We start from the raw sequence: 24,053 nt of genomic DNA, 5'->3' as shown, positions 1-24,053 counted from the left end.
CTGCTGCTTATATTGGATTTCAGTGCTTTTAATGCTTTTAAATGCCTTTTTTTTTTTTTTTTTCAAACTTAAAGTACTTCAAAGTTGAATTTTCTATGCACAAAGTAAAAATAACTTTCAGCTTTCTTAAATTCCATCTGGAAATCTAGTTGTCCAGCTAGAAAAAGAAGATCAAGAGCCATGAATTTCTGAATTGTAAACTCAACTCTTGTAAGGTGTAATTGCTTCACTCTCCTACATCTACCAGGCAGTACCTGTAAGAGCTCTGAGTACATCTGTACTAGGGTGCATGACAGCAGAATGTGTGCTCTATTGCTCTTCAAACAGTAAGAAACTGACTCTAAATGTGTAGTGCAGAGTTTCTCATATGTAAAAAGACTTTCTGGATAAGTTTCTTATTTTATACAGACCTGGGAAAACTGAAGCTACTTAAAGAATCCTGGGATTATCCCTTTTGTTATCCCTCCAGTTTTGATGCCTACTTTTGAGCTCTTCCAAGAATACATTGTCCCATTATAATGTCCAAAACTTAATTGTCAAGACAAGATCATGTAGGATTTATTCTTACTAGAAAGTGTCTTCTAGTCTATGCTTGCAATAACGTACTGTGTCAGTGCTGTGTTTTACGGCATTTTGAGTGTTATATTTGTCCCGTTAGTTTTCCAAAGTCATGTGTGCCTTTACAATGTTGTAGTCGATACAGTTTATTATAATCTTTTGAGGACAGACTTGTCTGTCTTATATTTCACAGCATGACAAAGCATCTTTTATGTAACTTTTATATAACCAATTATGTATGTGACAGATGAATCCTAATAAAAACTCTCAATGCCAGAGTGCTCCGACAGCTTTCAGTGAGCGTCTTATGAAAGCGTACGTTTTTCTGTGTTGAGAATTTATTTTTTTTATCTTTAGGTGAACAGTGTTTGCTTAGAAGAAGTTACTCATGAAGAAGCAGTGACTGCCTTAAAAAACACATCTGACTTCGTTTATCTGAAAGTTGCAAAACCCACCAGCATGTTCATGAACGACAGTTATGCCCCTCCTGACATCACAAACTGTAAGTTCGGCTTATCTTTGTGATTTAATTATTTTTCCCTTTAAGGCTTTAACATACCCCATTTTTAGTATTTTAACAGCTTCAAGCTTTTTATAATTATGCAGTGTGATTAATCAGGAAAATGATATGCTAAACACAATAACACCCTATAGCTTGCATACTGAAAAGACAGCAACAATGGGGCTCTTAATGTGTTTCCCTGACTGATGTGGCCTCGACCTAGTGACTCAGTGTTTCTGATCACTTGCTGATGAGTACAAGGACAACACGTGCCTCATTCTCCTGGAGGCTGTGAAGAGTAACAAACAGTGCCCTGCATAGATGGTCAGTGTCCTGTGAACTGAGCAAAAGACACTACTGTTTCAGGTAGAGGTTAGTGATGTTCTGACTTTTTTTCTGTTTGCCTGCTTTTTCATGAGCTGCATGTATTTGAATAAACTAGACTGGGAGGAGGTCTTTACCTCTAACTCCTGCCTGCAAATGTATTGCAAAATTTTGTGTTAGCTTACTTGAAATCTTACTTAAGTTGTGACAAAATTGTTGATAATTCAAGTGGAAAACCAGTAAATGCTATATTGAAAATAGAAGAATTTCTTGTTTATATAAGGGTACTACTTACAGGAGTCTTTTTGCAGTCAAACGGCCAAATTCAGAAAGTTCAGTGTTGAACTACAGTGTAAAAAAAAATGTGAAGTTAATGTATGGTTTCTTCAAGAGGGATATTATTATTTAGTGTTTGGAGAAAGGGATGAGAATTATATAACCGTATCTGAATAGGTGGACTTTTCTGGATGACCAGTTTTACTCATCTTGTCACATAAAATGGTTCTGAGGAAGAGTTATTTTAAGTTAGTATCTGTTCAGATACTACTTCATATGAAAAAAGGAGCACTTTTGGACTAAAAAAGCAACTGATGTAATCTAAAACATTATGTAAAGAACAACAAAAGTGCAGCACAGCGCAGGATTGAAGTACCGTATAAGCCCATCGTTTATTGGCAATAGCTACAGTATCTTTAAATCTATTTCTAAGCTTATTGAATTACAATTTGGAGCTAATTAGGTTTTATATCTTCACTGTCTTATTAGAGGGATGTTCTTCAAGGCTCCATTCTTTGACATAAAACTAATTTTCAGCTTTCATTTATTCATCCCCAGGTTTATACTCATGTGTTTGATTAGAGAGCAGCCATTTTCCCTTATGGTATCTAGTTTGTCCAATAATTCAACCTCTCTCACTGTTTCCTTGGAAGTCAGACTTCTTTTTCTTTCTCTATTGTAACTGACCTCTTCATATGTTTCACCCTGAATTAAGATTTTCTGGAATAGAGGTAACCCAATTTGTACGTGATGTTCCTGGTAGTGTTGCAGTAATGCGATGACACTGCTGTGGGTGGTGATGTGACAAACACAGAAATATCTTATCTATTACTACTGTATCTTGACTCGCTCATTGGGGTATTTACTCTATGAATCTTTTGTGGGGGCAAAGGCAAAGCCTCAAGAAAGTTTTGGGAGAGGAAGGTAGAGAAAGAGCTAGTTTCTGACAATTTGCTCAATCTTAATAATGCAATGATACCCTGATATTGGCAAAAGTCATGCTTTTTATCTCAGTGCCCCTGATTATTAAAAAAAAAAGTAGGTACAAGGCTTAAATGGAAAAGAACGGAGCACTACAACAATTTAGAGGCTGTCTCTTTTGGAAGGAGAACTGAAACTGTTCAGTTTGTGTGAGCGGAGAGAGGAACCTGTAGTATAATTTGACAAACCTACTCCTTTACTGGGCAACCATAAAGGAATGGTTGGATATAAATGTAGATTCCAGTTTTAATTTTTATGTGCTTTGGTGTACTGATCATTAAATGATCCTTGATCCTACTGTCTGTAGACTCAAAAAGTTAAGAACAGAGATACGCAACTCAGCACGTCTGATTCTCAGTACTGTAGTTCAGTAGTTCAGTTGTTCAGTTTTAGGTTGGTGGGATCAGATCAGAGAGTTTTATTTGACACAGCAGTCATATTTCCTCTTTGACTACAAATTTTGTTCTCCTTCGGGTGATTATTTTGTTTTTATATTCACATTATCTGTACCAATACCTACTTCTAAAGGAATATTTGCTCTAGCAGTATGCATAAGGGCATGCTGTTGGCCCTCTTCTCATGCAGCAAATTAATTTATCTCAAAAGGTGAATGAGCTGGAGACTCAGTTCATTGAAACTAATTGCATTATACCACAGAGCCAGAAAAGAGACAGTAGTAATCTTCAAGAATGCCTTCTTACCATGTCTGTTGGCTCTTCAGAAAAGTTCTGTCCAGGGTAATCCCACATGACTGCTATGAAGATGTGCACTGATGTCTTGCCTTGAGTCCTTAATTTCCCAGTATACATGACTTAGTCTCACATCCATTTTCTGGAGGTACATAACCTGGCCACACATGTAGGCCCTCTTTTGTCCCATTATCGTCCTCCCTCCCACGTCCCTCTCCCATTTGGCTGCTCTCCCTGCAAGTGGGACTTGGGAGAGGCAGTGGCCTTCTGTGCAGCCCAGTATCCTGTCCTTTGTGTGAAGTGGCACTTTTGTCCACTGAGAAGTGAAAAACCAATCTCCTGAGCTGCCAGGTCCCTCAAGCTCCAGCAGCTGCTTCTGGGAACCTTTCTCTTCCTGATGAGTCATTTTGAAAAAAATCACAGAAGATTTCTCAGATTCCAGGTGTCTGTCTCTTCTGTCCTTCAGCGACCTTTGGCAAGGTTTGTGGGCTAAAGTGCTGTCTGTACTTCTGAGTAGATTTTCTGGATTTTGTTTCATTTAGCTGCATTTTTTAGCGTTCAGTTACTCGTGTTTTTTTACGCTATTTCTCGTAGACTTTTGTCAACAGTCAACCAGAGAACATTCTTCTGCAAAGTGCTTTGTCCTTTGATGAAACTTCATTCTGTTTCTTTTCCTTACAACAGGAAAGCCAAGGCTTCATACGCTTGTCTCTCTCTGTTGATCAAAGTGCAGCTGGCTGTTACTCTGAATCTACTGCCTGGATTTTGCACACAAAATAGACCCAAAGGTCTTGCCTGAGGTGTTTAATGACTTAATTCAAGGAAGTCAGTTTAGCCTTTTCCTAAATCTTTCACTTAATCAGAAACAACTGCATATGGCTAAGATGCTAGACACTGTTTTTCTAATACAGGGCAGAACAAAAGCTTTTTCAGGACTCCTCAGTATTTTCACATTTACAATGGAATTTTCAAAGGAAGATACAAACTTCCTCAAAGGCTATTGGGTACTATAACTTTGCAACTAGAAAGCTTCCACTTCTTGCAAGGAGCAGCTCAATTAGATAGAACTCATTAAAAAATGGTGGCTCTTTGCACATAGTATTTTAGAAGCTCGTGTTTTCAGGGCCACCGTTTCAAGGTTCATTTGCACCTTTGTTCTCATCTCAGACGAGACCTCCAAAAGTGATGTTGCATTTGGCAGAGCAGTACCTGGCTCAGGAGCTTCAGGTTAGGGGCTCTGAACAGCTTTTCCCAGATGATGGTTATTAATGAGGTATTTTCTAGAGTCAGCTGGATTGTGAGTGAGTGTTGAAACAGTTACCAGCCTTCCTTCTTTACCTACTCACCTGCAGCTGTTCTGAGATATGTATTTGCAATCCTCCTTTGTATTTCTATCTGGGTTCTTAGGAGTTCAGGCCCATCATAAAGGAGAAGTAATACGTACTATTCCTTTCACTACCTTGAATTTGCACAGAGGCTGCCTATGGACATGCCCATCACAAATGATATTAAGGTAGAAACCCTGACTACTTGAGTATATGCGTAGACTGATCACTGCCTAGAGCTTCTCTTGGGTGTGTTTTTCTTTTTTTAATTTGTGGGGGTTTTTTTGAACACTCATTTTATCAGAAACACCTAAAAGCACAGTGCACAGTACTTACCAGCTTGGTATCTGTACTGTTTTCTGAACACGCAGTAGGTTGCTTGTTATGCTAATATTTGTGAATGCGGTATTTCATTCAAAAGTCCACAAAACACCAAATCTGGAATTTGGTTGGCTTTCTCTCTGGAACTGGACTAGTTTAGTTTGAGGGCTGCCTCGCTTACTCTGGTGATAGTGATGTACAATGCAGAGCTAAAGGTACTGAAAAACTGTTTGAGAACCAAGTTCGCATATTTCAGTGTCTAGGTTTTCTGCAAAATCTGTTTTCTTTTAGAACTCTTGTAGTAAGAGTACCAGCCACACAATAGTACGGTCTTGTCGGGTGGTCTGATGGCACCAAAGATGGGACAAAGTTAGCATCCATACAGATAATTAAATCACTTGATATTTGATATTTCTTTGGGGTTAGTGTCTTTGTATCAAGGGAGTTTGATTGAGAGGTTTCTGAGATTCTGATTTATGGCAGTATTTACTGAGAAGAGTACAGATCCTGCCAACATAATACTTTGTGCACCTGGGGCTGAAAGTTGACCTCCATCATTTGATATTTAGCAGAGTGAGTGAACAGCTTCTGGATGCCCATGGGGGAAATTAATGCTGAAAATCTTGTTAAAGAAGAGTTGGGGCTGTCTGAGACCAGAGCATTTAGCAGGGAATGAATGTGGAAGAAAATAGCTTGTAGTTATTTGCTGTAGCTCTAGATGCTGGTACTGTAAGCGATGAAAGCTTGACCACAGCCCTTGACAATCTGATATAGTTGATTGCTATGCCCGTTTCTATGGCTTCTGTGAGTTTTTTCTTTTAACCCTTGAGGTCTGGATTGCTAGTTTAAACAGTTACTTTACAGTGACCTCCATTTGCTGACTCAAGAAGAATGTAATTATGAAAAAATTGTTCTTTCTGAGCACATTGCCATTTAAGTACTGTTCTCCTGAGTGGTGTATTCAGTCTCTGAGATGCTGAAAGACGTGAACTTCCAGTATAGGAAATCATGGAAATTCAACAAGACAGTGTTCATTGTATGCAGAGGAACAGCAGCACTGTAGGTGGGATGGTCCTGTGGACTGATGTCACCCACCATTGGCAGCTAAACTGATTTGTGTGTTTAATAATCATAGCTGTTAATCTTCTGTGGTAGGTCATATGTCAGTAGGGAATATAAACTGCCTCAGTAATCCATGTGGAAATACTGGTCATTAAATGATTCCTGGAACAAATGTCCAGTAACTTGTTGGTATAAATGCTTTTAAAGTTATTCAGTTGAAACACTACGAAGAAGGTCTAGAAGTTCGCTATTTAAAACCACCAACGTTACCTGTACAGTGCATGTTGTAGAATATCAGAGTCAGAAAAGTGTCTACACCATTTTTGAAAGCCAGAGGCCTTACTTCCTCTTCAGGCCTCCTTTGAAGACATTATTAGTGATGCGTTTTTGATTCCTAGTCAGTTTTAAAGTATTTGTCCTTTGTGTGTCTGTGCTTTGTGTTTCCATCCTGCATTGAGAAATAACATACTGCAAGGTAGGGTATAATCAGTTTCCTCACTAGAGGTAAAAATGCCCTATTATTCCTTAAATAGCATAAATACAGGAAGAGAAGAATGTGTAATAACAGTAAATTACAATAAAGTTTTAATTTGATTTCCCATTTTAGAGATTGTACTTGTGATTGTGTCCTCAGTTCGCAGATAATAAGGAAATAATAGGTAATCTTCCATTTTCCTTTTGTGTAGAACTGTGTTATTTCAAGAGGGGGTGGATTTGGAAATGGAATTTCTCCTTAAGAGTCTTTGACTTTTCTTGTCAAAGCAAGTTCATTTTATGCATGTAATTTTCTGTTCATCCAAAACACGGTTCCTTTATCGGTTACAGCAGTAATAATATTTACTTGGAAATAGAAGCTTAGATCTGATTTAGGCTTCAGAAAGTGATGGCTGGCCTTTTATTTCTATCATCTTCCTTGTGAATGTTCTTCAGGTATAATCTCCAGCTAAAACAGCTTTAGGAAAGGCGCAGGCATACTTTTTTTTTTTTTTTTTTTTTGCAGGAACTCTATAAAGAGCCTTTTTACGCCTTGTAGGTTTGCTTCCCTAGCACTGAGAATAGCAGCTTTGAAAAAGAACCTGATTTTTCTAAGCAAGTACCATATGTGGAACTTCACAAATGATGTAGCCATTGCTGATGTGGAACAGTTCACAGGTCTGAACGAATAAACCATTATGTTGCTCGATAGCTGAGTTTTAGTTACATGGTGAAAGAATACAACATTTCAAAAATAAGACTATGTGACAGTACTAGATGGTATGTATGTTTCTGAACATGATGTGGTTAAAAGCTTTAGGAACCTTAAAAACAATCAAATGAAAAACGCTGTAAGTCAATAAACACAGAATTTGTTATGAAAAATCTAATTACTTCCATAAAATATGCATCATTATAGCTGCCACTGACTTGTGAAAAGCAATTGTAAATTCATTTTGTGAAAAGAGATGATTTAGTGCATGAACAGAATGTACAGAGCTGCTATACTGTGCTACGGTTGTTTAGGTTTTTTTAATCGAAACCCATTTTTTTAATCAAACCATTTTCCAGTAATTGGAAAAGAGCTCATAAAGTCTGCATTCCATTTTTTTTGTGCTTAGGTGTAAAATTTCCTGAGGAAAAATAAAATAACTGTATTTATGTACTGTAGTAATTTTTTAAAGTATTTCTTTAACAAAAAGTATGTACAGTGACATGGAAATACACTTTTGTATTAAAATACATAGATTATTTTCCTTTGAAAGGAAATATTGCTGTATGGTTTGGTAACCATTGTGAAAATCTGTTGCCAAAACTCCAGTGTGGCTAAAAAACAAGTTTTGAAATCGACAGTAAGCTGTTACCAGTGCATGGAAGCTACACATTGTGCCAGGGCAGACAGAAAGAATTAAGTAGTGGGATGTATAGTCTTCGAATCCTTGCAGGGAGCAGAAGGATGAAGCTACAATGTACGTGTGCTACAGCTGTTGGTAAAATGGCTTTAGGAGTCATGAGTCTTGAACAAGTCCTAATTATTAGGGAATTCTCAAATATGAATGCTTTTGTTAGTCACCTGGCTTTAACAAAACAGCATTCTCTTTGCTGTAGGACCTCATGAAGCTAACTTGAGGAAACTTCCTTTTGCCTGTGTTGTAGAAGTCGACAGGCACTCAGATTCTGATTTTTGCTGAAACCGCTTGTGAATCCAGAGTTGCAATTTCCAAAAGTTCTGCACAGTCCCAGACTAGAGGATGCACCTCACTGAGGGCTAGTGGGTCTGAATAACACACTTAAATGCTGTATCAGCTAGTGCTTTTAAACTACCTAAGCTGTTAATAGTGGGTTTTAATGCTGAAACCCATTCTAGAAAACAGAAAGAACTCCAATACTGTGACAAAGTTTTAAAGAATAAGAAGCAGTCTGGCTAATCAAATATGATCCCAGATGCTATACGCCAGGCATTAATGTACTATGGGTGGTTCCCTGTCTGGCTCGGTACCTCTTTTATTTGACCACTGGTCAGGATAAGGTGATGTTGATGTAATTTGTTCTCCGTGTATGGAATTTACTGCACACAGGTTTACTAGGAATCTAGAATAATACAGAATCAATCCAGTGCAGATTGTGTGGCTTGAAAGCTGGCTATTTAACAAATTTCTCATATAAAAATACTCTTGGTGAAATGTGTATGTGATGCAAATGTTCTGCCAGTGGTTTAAAAAGAAAAACAAAAAAGGAGAATTTACAGGTCACTTTTGCAATCTGTATCATGTCTGTTCAGTTATAAAGCTTTGGGGTTAGTGTAAATCCTCAAAGGTCAGGCAGCACATCAGATACAGCAAGTGAGTAAGAGCCAAGAGAGTCTGGCAACTTCAATAATGTTGAATCTGTAAAGTGTCCCGAGCCTCAAAGCGTGAAGCATCTACACCAAGAAAAAGATTTTCAATTGCAGAATATGCTTTGTAATAGGAGATAGTGGATATGGCTATGCCTGGTGAATGGACACTTAAAATTGAAAAATATATTCCAATAAAATTGGAAATACAATGCACCCTTTTAGTTATTTATTGGAACAACTCTCCTGGAATTGTAGAATATTTTCCATCAATTGAAATCATTAAGATGCTAGATTTTTCTAGTGTGTGTGTTGTGATTCAGGTCATGCACGGGATTCATGGCCAGTTATGCAAGAGGTTAGACTAAATCCTTTTAATACTCCTTTCTAGGTTTAATCAATTAAGTCGTGAATAAGGCAACTGACCCTTGTAATACAGTTGAAATTTTTTGCACTAGCTTGTTTATTCCTTGGAGTAAATTGATGCCTCTTAGCTTGAAGAGTAGGAGGTGGAATAATCCTACCTTTGTTTCCTGTTGTGTGCTGTTGGCGGAGCACATACTGAGCATCACTACCAGCACCTGTGCTATTAAAGATGGTTTTGTTCAGTGTCTAAGAAATGTAACATCCCTCGCTGTTCAGACCGGGTAATCAAAGTGGGCTGGAGTATTCCGGACGTTCTAGGATGCTCCGCATCAAAGCATTGAAAACAAAGAGCTTGGCAGTTTGGAAGAAGTGTAACATTGAAATGTTGTATTTTTCACTGTTACTCCAACATAGTGATTTTTTAAGAAACTGAAATTCTTAATTTACTTCAGTGAAGTTAAAAGACACCTTTAAAACCAGACAAATCTCCAGACTGTCCTCATGGGCTTCAGCTATCCACAGTGTCTCTTTCTTTTTTAGAAGAGGGTTTTTTTGAGACGCAATCAAACTGAAAAATTTGCTCACTGACTTAGTGAGGGGACTGGGGAGCGTGTAGGTGTGGCGCAGTATTTTAGAACTATGATATTTATAATGTATCATTGAACATTGTATTTTGGTTTTAGAATAAGTCACTCCTTATAATACTTTGTTCAGTTGCTCCAGCTCTTTTTCCTTACTGCTGTGTACTTACTTTATTATAATTTTTTTCTCTTTGAAGCTTATTCTCAGCCAGTGGATAACCATATCACTCCATCTGCCTACCTGGGACAGTCCTTGCCCCCAGCATCACCAGGGCGATATTCACCAGTTCCCAAGGGAATGCTTGGAGATGATGAGATTACCAGGTAATGAATAACCAGAGCTACATATCAAATTAGTTAACCACGGAAGCTCATAAGATGTGTTTGTGGGCAAAATACTAGTGAATACTATATTTTATTTCAACAAATAAATGCAAATCATTAGTTTCTTAATACTTGTAAACATCAGTTTAAGGAGAAAACTAGAGATATTTTCTAATACATGTGTGTGTGTGTGTGTATATATATACACACACAGATGTACACACATGATTTATCAGTCCAGGAAGAGTATTACAATCAGAATGCCCTGCCAAAGTGCTCCATGAGTTGACTGAGCTTTTTAGGATGGTGGTATGAGCAGACTAGAGATTATTTCTTAAAGCCCGCAATGTTTTTTTTTCTTTTTTTCCACAGAGAAGGGTTTGGTTTGAATGATTAGTAAATCCAGAAAGACTAGAGAGCTCTTAATCCTTTCCCATTAACAGACTATTCATTACTTCACTGATTCAGTAGATTGCATTAATCTTTTGTTCGTCATCACTGATAAAGGGAAGCTCTTCTAATTTTGTTCTGCAAGTATAGGGATGTTATGTTGCATTTTCAGTATGTTGTTGCTGTTATTTGAATTTGTTGTTATTTGAATTCTGTGTCACACCATCATCTGATATGGGTGATATCACTCAGTTTCTGAGGCAGGGTCTACCTAGGATTTAAACATAAGTGGTATAACAGGTAAAAGAATTTTAGTGTATTGGAAAGTAGGAGAGCCTCAGATATGTCTTTGTAGTTATTTTTAACTTAGGGTTGGGTAGACATATAAGCCAAAGTGATTCTGTCCTGCTGATAGCATTGCTGAACTTAGTTTTATAGCTTTCCTTGAAAATTACTGCAAAGGGAGGTTTTTAGATTCCTTCTGAAACACAAGGGCTATTTAGAGAAGGCTTTAGGTTATTTTCTTTAAATTACCTTCCCATCTTCTGCTCCCTCCATCCAAAAAAGAGATTTAGAAATTTTGAGTAATATTTCAGAAGATACTGTGTATTTATGTTCCCTAAGTGCAGCGTTTCTGTTAGTGTATTAGTGTGATCCAGAACAATATACATAGGTTTTCATAATGTCAGTTATTTGTAACAAAATAGTACTCTGAAAAGATTAATGTAATAGATGATAGGGGTGAAATTTAAGGATTTGATACTAAGTTGATTTAAGAACTAATGCAAAAACGGAGTAATTCTTAATGATTGGACTGGATGATATTTTTTGTTTGTTTTGGAAAAATGCAGCTTCTTAGTTTATCCTATAAATTAATAATTAATGTTTCCAAAGACTTAAGAATGTTCATTAATTGTTCTTTAGTGCTCTCTAGTGATTTTTCAAATGCAGTGCACAGTTGCTCTGCTTTATTAAAATGTCTGCTTCTGAAATAATTTATATTTTTCTTGTATTGGGGCAAATAGCAGATTAGATTTTTGGAAGGAGTGTTTCTGCATTAGAAGTTGATTAGCCTTATCTTAACTTGATCAGTGTTTCTTCCTTCCTCTCCTCATCCAAGCCAGGAGGGGATCCTACAGCAACTTGGTTTAGAATTAACTTTTTCAATTGCAGTTGCTGCAAATAAATGGCAAATTTATTTGAGAATGCCATCAATTCTGCTTTTTTTTGTTGTGGTGTTTTTTTGTTTTTTTTTTTTTTTTTTTGAAAGGGCTTATGCATATTTCTTGAATTGTTCTTTGCTATATTTATTGTTTGACCAACTGGAGTGAAATTAAAGCAGTAAGGACATATTTTTCATTCTTGATGTTTCCATTAGAATCAGTTATTTAAGTTTCAAAAAGGGAAAATAGTATTTTGTTGCTTGCTCTTATTATTAAATAGAGTAAGACTGTCAGCTATGGGAAGTGTTAAGTGATGACATTTAGTGCTGAATAGGATTGTAGCATAATAGGCATTTAGAATACATACAATCTTATGAAGTGTTCAGCTCACCTAACAACAAGCAGAATGGAAAGCATACAAATAAAAGAAGCTATTATTTGGAAGTCTAAGCTTTGGGGAAGAGGACCGGGGGCAGCGGGGTGAGACGTGTAACTTTTGATACCTAAATTTTCAACACTGCTGCTCTCAGAAAACTTAGCTTTTTCTAACTTTATTTTACTTTTATTCATGACTAGTGACCAAGATTTTCATATTCCTTTCTTTCCTTCAGGGAGCCTAGAAAGGTCGTCCTGCATCGAGGATCAACAGGTCTTGGTTTCAACATTGTTGGAGGAGAAGATGGAGAAGGAATTTTCATCTCTTTCATACTTGCAGGAGGGCCAGCTGACCTGAGTGGAGAGCTTAGGAAAGGAGACCGTATAATTTCTGTAGGATTCCTTGCTTCTTTTATTTAAACAACAATAAAAGTTCTCGCATCCCTGGATATTAGTGCCAGTTTATATGATTTATATGCAAAGAATATCATTAACTGAGTTAAATTTGATGCCAATATACTTCCAGAGTATCTTTGAGGACTTCAGTCCGCCTCAGTTTCTCACCTGTAACCTGATTAAGATAGCACTTTCCTATCTCAGAAATATTTTTTTCAGTGAAGGCATTAATTTATCTTAGTCTGGTAGCTGAGGGGTGTGTGTGTAAATTGAAAGAATGCAGGCTTCAGAAATAAGCCGTCTAATGAGATAGAGACAATTGGCAGTAGGGTCTAAAATTGGGTGCTTCCTGGAGTAATTACTAAACTTCCCATTAGTTTTAAACAGATCCATCTCATACTTGTCTGAGGGCTTTTTCTATATTAATACTGAAGGTCATAAAGGTTTTGTGTGTTTTGTTGTGAAATGGCTTAATTTATGGAGAGTCTTTTCTTTGGACAATTACATTGTAATTTGGTAGTTATTTAAGAGGAAAAAAATAATTTTGGCTCTGCTGTTATTAACACGCTGATATTAAGATGCTGTTATTAAAGTGCACCTTTATTTTAGTTTGAACTATGAAAAATATTTTTGGTCTAAAATGCAACACACACATTTCTGCTTCACTTTTTTTCTGACACTTGTAAAATCTGCACTGAAAACAGGGCTAGACTGTTTCATGGAGGGTGTAGCCTGTCACTGGATGTAGAACATAACGATCTGTAGGCATTCTTTGGCTAAGGAGGGCCCTGAAGCCCTGTTGTATAAAGGTGAAGTGAACCATCACAGCAAGTAACATTCTCTGTGTCTCCTTAAAAAGAAAGAAAAAGGTTTTGAACAACAAGAAAATTGACTTAGCGAATACAAATTCATTAAGCGATGTACTGTGATGATTACGGTCTTTCTTAATGGAGGGGTATATGTGAGAGAGGATTTATTGACTTTGGTTTTCAGTCAGGATCTGTAATCTTTGTATAAACTAGCTTGTAATGCTGTAAAATGGGAAAACTCACATGGCATGGAAACTGTTCTGAGATGATAAACACAAACGTTTATTTTGTGTATTGCTTGCAGGTCAATGGAGTAGATTTGAAAGCAGCAACTCATGAACAGGCAGCAGCAGCCCTGAAGAATGCAGGCCAAGCAGTAACTATTGTAGCTCAGTACCGTCCAGAAGGTAAGGGTTGCTTTATACATTCAGAACTTGGTAGAAAACCACCAGGTTGTTACTTTTGTATTTTGCAATTGTCTTCACCCTTTAATATGGTGGGTTTATTTTCTTTAGTGGTAGGAGGATAAAAGACTAATTCCTTCTGAGTTGTGTTGATTCAGATGACTGAAGGAGACCATCAGGTTTTCATTTCTGTGTTCTATACTGAGCTGGTATTTCTGTTTATCCAGCAGTTTCTTCTGGTTCAGATTAGACTGCAGCTGATGCTGATTAACCATCCTTGTGTGTTCTGCAGAAGCCAAATAATACTACCTCATCACAAGACACATACTTGTCCTCTTGTATTTCTACAGCATATTTCAAATGCCTTTGTCTACTTAGACTTTAAAAATTCAATAGTCTAAAATTACATGCTTACCTTGAGTCTGTAAACCCATGTTATTGTTTATGTGTATAAACTGTGATGATCAACAGCTTTCTTCAATTTTGCTAAATTGGATGACCCACCACTAAATTCCTTGCTTAAACCTTTCCTTTAACAGTACTGGCAAGGGGTAAGTGTAGGTGTTTATCAGGACTGAACATTGGGCAGGACTGCTGCCTTCATCTGAAATCTTTAGGTAGTTGATTGCAGCACACTTTTCTTCGTTCTTTATTTCTTCTCTTTGGTCATGTTTCTCTTATCCTGTCCTCCCCAGGTCTTTGAGACAATGTTAGATTTTGTGTTCCTTTCCCCTCCCCTTCCACTCACATCATATAGCTCTGCTGACCCAGGAACTGCCATTTAAGTTGGGAAATTTTATGTATGTGTGTGTGTTCATAATTATCTCCACTTTTTGTTTATGCCATTCAAAAAAAGGTTAACAAGTATTAAAATGAAGAGTTCATAAAATTACTGTTCATCATTGGTGTTTCTCAAATGTTTTTGTAGAGATGAAGAGCATCAGTCATAACTGCTTGTATTGCATATGTATTTTATTTATATTTATAAATCCAGCAGGATTTTGTAAAAGATGCTGACAGCTAGGACAGATCAAGGAGATTCTAGACATCCATCAGAGCTCATTAGACCTGGGTAAATAGATTCAGTATGATAGGAGCATTTGGAAGACACTTGGGACCAGCTCACTTCACTCCCTGTAATTGTATATGACAGTTTGTATGCTCATAGATGTGGTGGGGAATGCTAATTTATGTTTTTACATCCTACAACATTAGCTCTGTCAGAAATAACCCATTTGTCTTTCTCCTCGGACTTATGGGAAAAGAGGATTTTTGCAAACAGTTCTTTCACAGAAAAGCCTGAGTAGGCTGTAGAGAAATTAATCTTTGGAAAAACCCTATCATGGAAAGGGTTGAATTTTCCGTGTCTGTCTCTTCAAATCCAGTTAGACAACATGATTTATCAGACACTAGATCCTGGACTTGGGGTAGGCTAATAAGGCTGAATGATGCTGCTTTTATTGTATCTGGGCTCAAATTGTATAACTGCTGACTTCTATTCCCTTAAATCTCTGAAATGTTCCTTGGTTATAGAACTGGGTGAAAACAGATGTAATCTCATTCCTAAAAATATCCTTCTGGGCATTCATTTAGTTTCCAGCAGCGTTCCTTATATTTGAGAGATGCCTTACAAAATTTTCCTATGATACTGAATCAAATTTCAGCAACTTACCAGCACTCTTTGGGATAGCTAAAAGCCAGGTAAGGAATGTGAAGGTATTCTCCTGTTTACAAAAGCGACTCATGCATCAGGCACCACATCTGTACTACCGCAATTGCAGTCAGTTGACTTTTGCTTTCTCCTTGTAGAATCCATGCATTATCTTGCAAGCTATTGTAAAATGTTGAGTCACCTATTAGGCTGTGCTTGTACATACTTCTGTGGTACACACACACAATGTGTGCGTGTATACAAAATCTCCTTAGTTGCAGAGATCACTGTGTTTGAACCTGCTGGGCCTGGATGCTGCAGAGGAGGAGTCCATAGGAGGAGAAAAGCAGAAGTTTCGGAAGTGGGAATTATCCTATAGAATTGGTGGGGAAGTCAGGATGTTGTTCTCATTTTCCTCTTCATTTGGAAGCTTTTCCTTATTCCCTGACTTGTACTACAAATTTCTGTCTCCTTTCAAGACAAGATTCATGAGATTCATGAATAAAAAGGGATTTTGCTTTACTGTGAGTTCCACTGGAGACTAAGTACCATGACCTGCAGCAGTTTCAAGAAAGTGATGTTGCTCTGGTACAGAAAAGCATTTTAGTGAGCCATTTTCATTTGTAGAGGCTTCTGAGCCATTTAGCTTTCCTGTTGTTCCCTGTCTCTTCAGAGACACCTCAGTGCCATGCTGCTGTCTCCCTTCTTTGGGTTTTCTACAGATGTAGGGTGGCAAGGAAAAATTGTGATTTTAGCGTGGAAGAATGAGAGGAAGCTCTAGGCAATTTGGCTATATGTGTATCTCCTGTGAGGGGGGATTCAGAGATTGTCAGAATTCTGATCATGCTACGTAGCGGGGATACAGGGACATGAGAGGGAATGTGGTTGAGGGGGAGGAGCAGCAAGGGGGACGTATAGGACTGTCCAGAGGTGTACAGCCCTTGGAGAGCTCTCCCCTCATTTCACATTGACATTTCCATTGTTATGTCCATTCAAATTAAAAGGTCATCTGAAACATTCTTATGTGTTTTGAGGATGATATAATAATAGTGTTACTTCAAAATTCAGAATTTCTGGAAGGCTGGATTTTACCCTTGTGAGAAGCTGTGAGGTACCAGTAGGCTACCACAACTGCATTATAGCTTGAGTGCAATTAAGTGTTTAAAAATAAGCAAAAGAGCCAAATAAATAATTAACAATATGAAAATATGTTTGTTTGACATCGGATAGAAAATAATTTTGTGGATTAAATGTTTTTGTTTCTCAAGGATCCACCTGACATACAAAAAAAAAATTTTTTTTAACTCGTACAGCAGTCTTTTTTCTTGTGAGTTAGCAGCTGCCTGTTACTTAGAATTTAGAATCTACATGGGTCTCTCTTTGTAATTTAGCTGATCAAGTCCATCTCTACATCTTTTTCCTGAAAGAGTAGTAAGATGGTTATGTAATCAGGTTAGCTCCATGTTCTTAGGTGATAGGATGGATTGGTGTAAGATTAGGAGAAGGTGGAGCCAAAACTGCAAGAGAAGATTTTAAGGTGTTTTTTGTAAAACCTCTGCTTCTGAACTTAATTGTTCATATAGGTAGTTAACACACATTTTTCTTTCAGTTTTATTAAAGAAGGAAGTGATTGTCTGTTGCAAAATGTATTCAAAATTCATAGTTCAGTCAAAATACCTCATACTTTGTTAGTCAGATTTTTAGGTAGATTTTCATGGGGTTTTTTTTGTTTGTTTATTTTGAAGGAATGTATTAATCTACTGAAAATAATATCCAAGCTGTGTTAGAGCTTACCTTTCAATGGCCAGTATTCGGCCCATTTTTCTGTTTGTGACACTTCATCTATGCACTGTTTTCTAGGAGAATTTAAAACAGAATAACTGAGCTCTGGGAAATGGTAGCATTTTCATGCCTATAAGCTAAGATTATTTCCTGAGCATTTGTCTTTAAATGTATTGTAAATCTTCTATTTGTAAAAGTCCAGCTGGAGTAGCGCAAAGCCAATAATAATGCTTTTGCAAAACGTAGTTTTCAGTATTTGTATGAAGAGGATGAGCTTCCCCTGCTTTCCATCTGAGAACATAAATTGTCTTAACCAAAGGTGGTTTAAAAGATCAGTGCATCCCAATTCCATAAAATGAAAAATTCTTAAAAAAAAAAAATTCAAAAAAAAAAGTTTACCCTGTGATAGTCTTCCGAACTTTTGTTCCTGCTTGTTTTGTGCATGGTTCTACTCATTTGCAAGTAATCCAGATTAGTCAATTAAAGTATCTTTAAAATCAGGCCCATTAAGATTAGAAGAAGGGTTCTGCTATATATAGTCCTGATAGACTCTATAAGGCGGCTTACACATGTCTTAATCCTTTAAAACCTCGCTCCTGCTCTTTAGTATAATAAATAAAATTGTTTGTCTTTCTTTAAGAACAGTTTAGCCTTTTACAAGCTGTGAATATGTGGTAAAACTTCAACAACATTTTTGGTGAATTTACTTCAGCAGCGACTGGACCCAGTCTTTTTCTGAGTTTTGCAGGCTCTGGGGGAGGTGTTCTTGACTACATACAAATGCAATTTTTGTATTCTGTTTTGAAATTCTGTGGCTCAGTCTTTCACGTCATTAATGAGGTACAAGCTCATTACACATTAGAGTGCATTAAAGCCATCAGTAGCATGTGGAAAGCATTGTGGTCTCTCTCAGGTCATGCTAATATAAAATTACAAGCATTGAAGCAAAGTAACAACTCAAAAATTACTTATGATTTTTTTTTTTTTGTGGTCCATACACTTCAACAGGTAACTTCTTTACTACTGTTTTTGAGTGGTTGTACTAAACATGCTATACTCCACAACCTCTACCAACTGAAATTTATACTACAGTCTGTAACAAGAAAAGATGTGCAAAACATGAATGGTAGCTATGAATTTATGAAATACCAGTGTAGATAATCAAGGGATGGTAGTAATACATGACTAGAACTCATAAATACAGCTTCAGTCGTCTATGTGCTATGGCAGTCCTGCCTCACAAGCTTCCAGTTGAAAACAAACGGAAGGTCAATACAAGATCACTGTGGTGGTGGCCATCCTAACTTACTACCATGCTCCATTTCCCAGTTTGTTTGGAGGCACCACGAAAAGGAAAATCGAGTATTCTGACAGTGGAGAAAAGAATATAAATCAGTAGTTATATAAAATTGTCAGCACAAGAGTCCTGCTTTGACAGATCCAATGGATCCTGTTAAAGGAGGGCCTTCCACAGACAGATGGGAAGAAGGAAGCAAGGGGCATGCTTTTTTAATTAAAGTGAACTTTTTCATGTCTTCGTGGGTTCAGTATATGTAAGAATCTCTGCTTCTCGGTGCTGTGCTGCCATCTGTTCCCGGTACACGCATCCATGCTTCCATGAATTGCTTTTCCTTCTGTGCTTTTTGCTGAATTTTCCATCCCTTGTCATAGTCTTCTGTTCTTTTGCCCCATTTACTAGAATGTGTGTTCTGGACTAAATTATTTTTCATTGCAGTCTGTTTTTTCCTCTTCCCCTGCCTGTATAGACTACTCACCATGTATCTGTGTTTACTGCTGTCGTCTCGTTGCTCACCAGATAGGCAGTCCGGGAGAGTTTCACTGCTCAGACCCTTTCTCTGAAGTTTTTATTTCTGTTAAAGCATTGACATTGAAAACATTACAGATTTTTAGGTAAGATCAGTTTAGGAGCTCAGGACTCTAGGATTTCCTAATCTCCCCCCACCCCATTCATTGCTGTGCAGTATGTGCAGACATGAAACGGAGCAGATTTATTCTAGTTTTGCACCATCTGCTTATCCAGTATAATTTTGAAGTTTAAACTTGAGCCCAGATGTATCCATCCAATGTTCTTAACAACTGATTATGTGTAAACCAGAGTAGGCTTTGGGTTTTTTTTCTTTGATGATGGTGAGGTACTGTTGGATAAATGCCATGAATTCAAGCAGCAGATGCTTGCGCTTCCTCAAGCTCTATGTTATGACAGCAGGTACTTCTCTCTCCCTGCCCCTAAACTTACTGGAAACTTTGAGAAAATTCTAGTCAAGAAGAGATACCATTGTTCTTATGTTCCTATTTTATTGCATTTCATGTTAGTCTTGTTGCCTACTACGCTTTATTTGATGCATAACATCATCAGTTTTCCTAAAATTCAGGACATTAGAGGAGATTCTGAGTCCATTCACTGCTGTTGCACATACATCAGGTTTCAGATCCTGTTTAAATTCTTACCTGAAAGGATTGAGGGTTTGGATTGTGTGGGTTTGTTTTGGTTTTGAATTTCATGGCGGGGGGGCGGTGGGAGCAGTGTTACTTGTGCCACTGTAGTTCTTATTAAAATACTGTTTCAGGATCTCAAATTTTTGGTGGCTGTGCAAATTGGAAACATATTTTTAGATGGAGTTACTATGACCAGCCCGTTCCATTTGGGTTAAAGTCAGTTTTGCTTTTTCATGTATATAGCTTATGTCCTTTCTGTTTGGTTATACCAATCACATTTGACCAGAGATCAATCATATTCCTTCCCAGCCAACTCTTAGTTTCCTCTTAACTGAGAACACAATGTGTGCTTTTTATCTTGTTCACTGTGCCTGTTCCAGCTTCAAACTTCTGTAATGCTGAAGTGGCAAAATAAAACTTTTTTTTTAAGTTTTATATTTATATGTGCATTGTATGGCTTTGTCACGCTCAGCCATATGGAAGTTTATAGTCAAATAAAATAGCATTTTGTCTGGGTTGCGTTTGATACACATGCATCTCAGATAGTGAGTCTCCAGTTTTGCTACCAGCTGTTGGCTATTGATGTTCTGCTCTTGTAGAGCGTGTAAGATGGAGCAGCTGTGGGCAGTCTTCTGACTGCTATCCTGCAACGACTTTTCTACATTTCCTAAACTACCAGATGGAATCACTGTTCTTCAGTTTTGGGATTGAAGGTGCTAAAGACAGTTGATATCCAACTCTTCTTAATCATAGAGATGGAAATATAATCACTCCTAGCCAGGTTAGCAGAGCTCACACTTTTGCTTTATAGTGCTGAAGTTGAACCAAGTCTGATTAGTCAACAGGAGCTGGGTGCTGATCCTTTGGGTACCAAACTGATAGTGCTTTTCTGATACTATCAAGAGTCCTGCAGTTGTCTTCTGTCTTCAGCATTAGCTTCAGTACCACTGTATCTAATACTAAGCTTTTTTTTTTTTAATCAAAAATCCTGTCTACTTTTCAGCTCCAAACCTGATGATTTTGAGATTTTTATCCATCCTGTTCCTCCCAAAACCTTCTGTAAGAGGAATACAACTCATATTTTTAGCTTGCTCTATATCAAAGGAGCTCACCGGATTCCATCTGCACCAAGTGCTTTTCCTAAATATGACATCTCTTGGCACACCTTCTTTTTGAACATAGAGCCTCTGAGTCCCAGCCCATTAGTTTCCTTTTTTTCTTTATTGGTATGGCAGGAGCCTCTTTGTAGAAATCATCCTCCTTCTTACTCCTACAGATGTCCCTGTCGCTTTTTCAGCACTTGCTTCCCAGAAGTTCTGGTGAGAAAAATTAAATTACTCCAGAAAACTGCATGACCAGCAACCTAAAGATGATATATAGGATAAAGTAGAGCTAAGTGGTAGTAAGGAATAGCCTTCCCTTACATACTACGTGCTGCATAGGAGGAAATCTGATTCTTCCAACAGATGATGCGTCATACCTTCTTAACAGAAATCTGTAGTCTTGTCCAGTAGCTATTGCAAAGAACTGCAGATATTTTCAGTGCTGAACAAGCTATGGCACAAGAAAATGCTTGGATTATCTGGTCTGGGCATTAAAAAATCTCTTATATCAGAAATCTCAGCTGCCATTCTTGTAGCATGTTTGAAGTTTAGAGCTTTAATCTTCCAAAACACCCAAGAAACAGGTGAGAGGCTTAAAAGATCATTTCTCAGGTATAAAAGAGTAAAACGAGGTGATTTACGCAAAACCATGCAGTGCAGCAGTAGCACAGCAGGCATAGACTCTTCTCTCTCTGCATCTGAGTCCTTCCCCTAAAGGATATTGCTTTCTAAAAAATGTCATTTTCTCACATTCCTCTCCGGTTACCATCCTGCCATCTTAAATTCTTTTGCTATTAGTGATAGCATTGGTAGTGGTGGAAATCACGCTTTTGTTTCTCTTGTCAAACAGCCTGATCAGTCTAATGTAATTATTTGATCTGGACTTCATTTGTAAAAAGGCACTTGACGTTGTTTTAGAAAACTAAGATACTATCTTAAAAACTACTGTCTTTTGGTTTAAAGGACAGAAGTCAGGGTTATTTAAGAGACTGTTCATAGTGTCATAATCTGGGTAGGGTCAATTATAGTTGCTATCGCTAGAGAATCAGATTTATAGTTACCTTGGTGAATGAAGTGATATACCAGAAACTGGTTCACAGAATATTCTTCTGTAACTTAATTTTTTTTTTTTCTTCTTCTCTGGTTAGTTTGTAAGCCTTGGTGCTCGCTGTCTGATAAGTGTAATGGGAGAAAGTGCTACAGAATCTCATATGATCAATCGTTCACAGTATTTAGATGACTGTTGAAGGAACCCTGTTTTAGAGATTTCCTCAAGATTTTTGCATGTTAGAGCCCTCTTTATCGATCTTGCATTTCCTGAGTGAACTTGATGCCTGCAGGGAATGAGGGTGCAGCTGGGAAGAGCAAGACGTTTCCCAGTTCAGCAGCTGCTTGCTGCACACACCCTGGCTCTCCCAGTGTGGACTCGTTATAATCCGGCATCACGTGGTCTCCTGGCGAAGGTGCTGGCTGCAGAATGTTTCCTCTAACTAGAAAGGTTTTACAAGTGGGTCTGTTGATCTTGAAGTCCAAACTATTCAACTGAAGGAAAAACTTACTTGTTTTGAGTTCATATTTTATGCTGACAGCATGTAAGTACCTTGCTTCAGGAAATGTTTGTCCTGAAGAAGCTATTGCTATTTTACTGCCTGCCTATGTATCTAAAATCAATGCATTTAGCTTATTTTTATTAGTACAGACCGCTGCTTAAGAACACAATCCGTTTTTCCAGGATTAACATTGTACATAATTCTATAGAGGGAGTTTGAACCTCTAATGCCGTTTACGAGTGGATTGAGATTCATGCCAGAATTCTGGAAATTTTTTTCCTTTCCTGAGCTCCCATGGGAGTCTTATTCAGACTTGTCTTAATCAGAAAACGTTTTGCCTATTTCCCACCTTGTAGTGCTAAATTCTTTATCTAATTCAAGTCCAGTAATTTTAAAGTATCTGATCAATATTGTTTTTTCAGACACTTTTCTTTCCTGTTTCTTAACATTGTAAATCTAAAATACATAGTTCTTGATTATAAACATATGTATTTCAGATGTATGTTCTGAAGTTTTCTTTCTGTCATGGGTTAAAACTTACCTGTATCAGTCTTTTTATTACTATAAAAATGATAGTAGTAGAAATGCTAGTTTTAGTTAGGAAAAAAATAGTTACTGTGAACTATAGATTAAAAACATGGCATTTTTAAGTATAATGAATGTTTGCTTGTTTATTTGCTTTGGCTAAGCACAGTTATTTCAAATTTTATTTCAGTTAATGTTGATAAATGTAAAGCTTCACATAGCTTTTAATTACAAAACACAGCGCTTAATAAAATGTTGGGGCTTGAGAGGTTTTTTTCTTGTATTAAAAAAGCCATAATATGCTTATTCTCTGAGATTCTCAGCATTTTTTTGAGTAATTTAGTTGCTGAAGTTCAGAGGAAATTAATTGCAGTGCTTCCCTTTCTTACAGAATACAGTCGTTTTGAAGCTAAGATACATGATTTACGGGAACAGATGATGAACAGTAGCATTAGTTCAGGATCAGGATCTTTGCGAACCAGCCAGAAGAGATCCCTCTATGTCAGGTAATCATCTTTTTCACAGTGTTGCTAGCGTGTTTTTCTGCAAATTTCTGTATTTGTATTTTAATTATTTACTTTTTTGAATTTAAATTGATATTTATATGCCAAATATATTAAAAATAAAACTTAAGTTAGATTGATTAATGTAATATAGCTGAAAAAGATGTACTAGCCCTGAGAATCCTGTATGAACTTTGAAGAGCGGTGCTATTTCTTCTTTTTGTGCTGCCTCTCAAGGAGATGATAATCCTTCAGCAAAAACATACATTTATTCTTTAAGCAAAGTCTTAACAACTTGCTTAATCCAGTTTGTGTTTCTTGTGTTCATGTTCTCCCTTGTTCAGTTCTTGAGTTCAAATTTATAGTCTCCCATTACTTAAGCTTTGACAGCTTTCCATCTTATTTCCTTCAACTTCAGTTGTATTCTCAGCTTGCATTAAGAAATCTTATTTGTATATCCAGTAGCATTTGTTATAGAATATTTTCTGTGGTAACCAAGAGAGCAAATGCATCAGAGCAAATGAACTGAATATTCTTCATTAATTTAAATATAAAGGAGGCTAAAAGGAAGCAGAAATATAAAAGAGCATGAAGCAGTTAAGAAAATAGGTGGTTTCACCAGGAAATTGTGGCAAGGTGCACCTCACTTAATGTGCCAACTAACTCCTACATCAGTTATCGTATATTGATAAAGCATAATGTTTCAAGTATGGAATGTGGGTAAAAGGATTGCATTTTTAAAAATAAATGGACTTTTGAGTTTCCTGAACTAGCTTGTCTCTGACAGGGGCCAGAACATTTTAGTAGAGCAGGTAAGGCTTCAGTAG

General features: G+C 37.2%; 1 protein-coding gene across 7 annotated transcripts in view; it reads left to right on the top strand.

The window, feature by feature from the left end:
* DLG1 (discs large MAGUK scaffold protein 1) overlaps positions 1–24,053 on the top strand; it is a 102,649-nt gene that overhangs the window by 47,936 nt on the left and 30,660 nt on the right. For all 7 annotated transcript variants that reach the window (XM_035895288.1, XM_035895292.1, XM_035895291.1 and 4 more), the window contains 5 exons: positions 916–1,060; positions 9,992–10,118; positions 12,283–12,439; positions 13,556–13,658; positions 23,115–23,229. In XM_035895288.1, the coding sequence (XP_035751181.1) occupies positions 916–1,060; positions 9,992–10,118; positions 12,283–12,439; positions 13,556–13,658; positions 23,115–23,229 (647 nt within the window). The remainder of the gene's footprint in view (positions 1–915; positions 1,061–9,991; positions 10,119–12,282; positions 12,440–13,555; positions 13,659–23,114; positions 23,230–24,053) is intronic.

Source organism: Egretta garzetta, unplaced genomic scaffold (genome assembly GCF_000687185.1).
Source record: "Egretta garzetta isolate BGI_Z169 unplaced genomic scaffold, ASM68718v1 scaffold425, whole genome shotgun sequence".
Taxonomy (NCBI): domain Eukaryota; kingdom Metazoa; phylum Chordata; class Aves; order Pelecaniformes; family Ardeidae; genus Egretta; species Egretta garzetta.
This window is presented reverse-complemented; position numbering and strand designations above follow the sequence as displayed.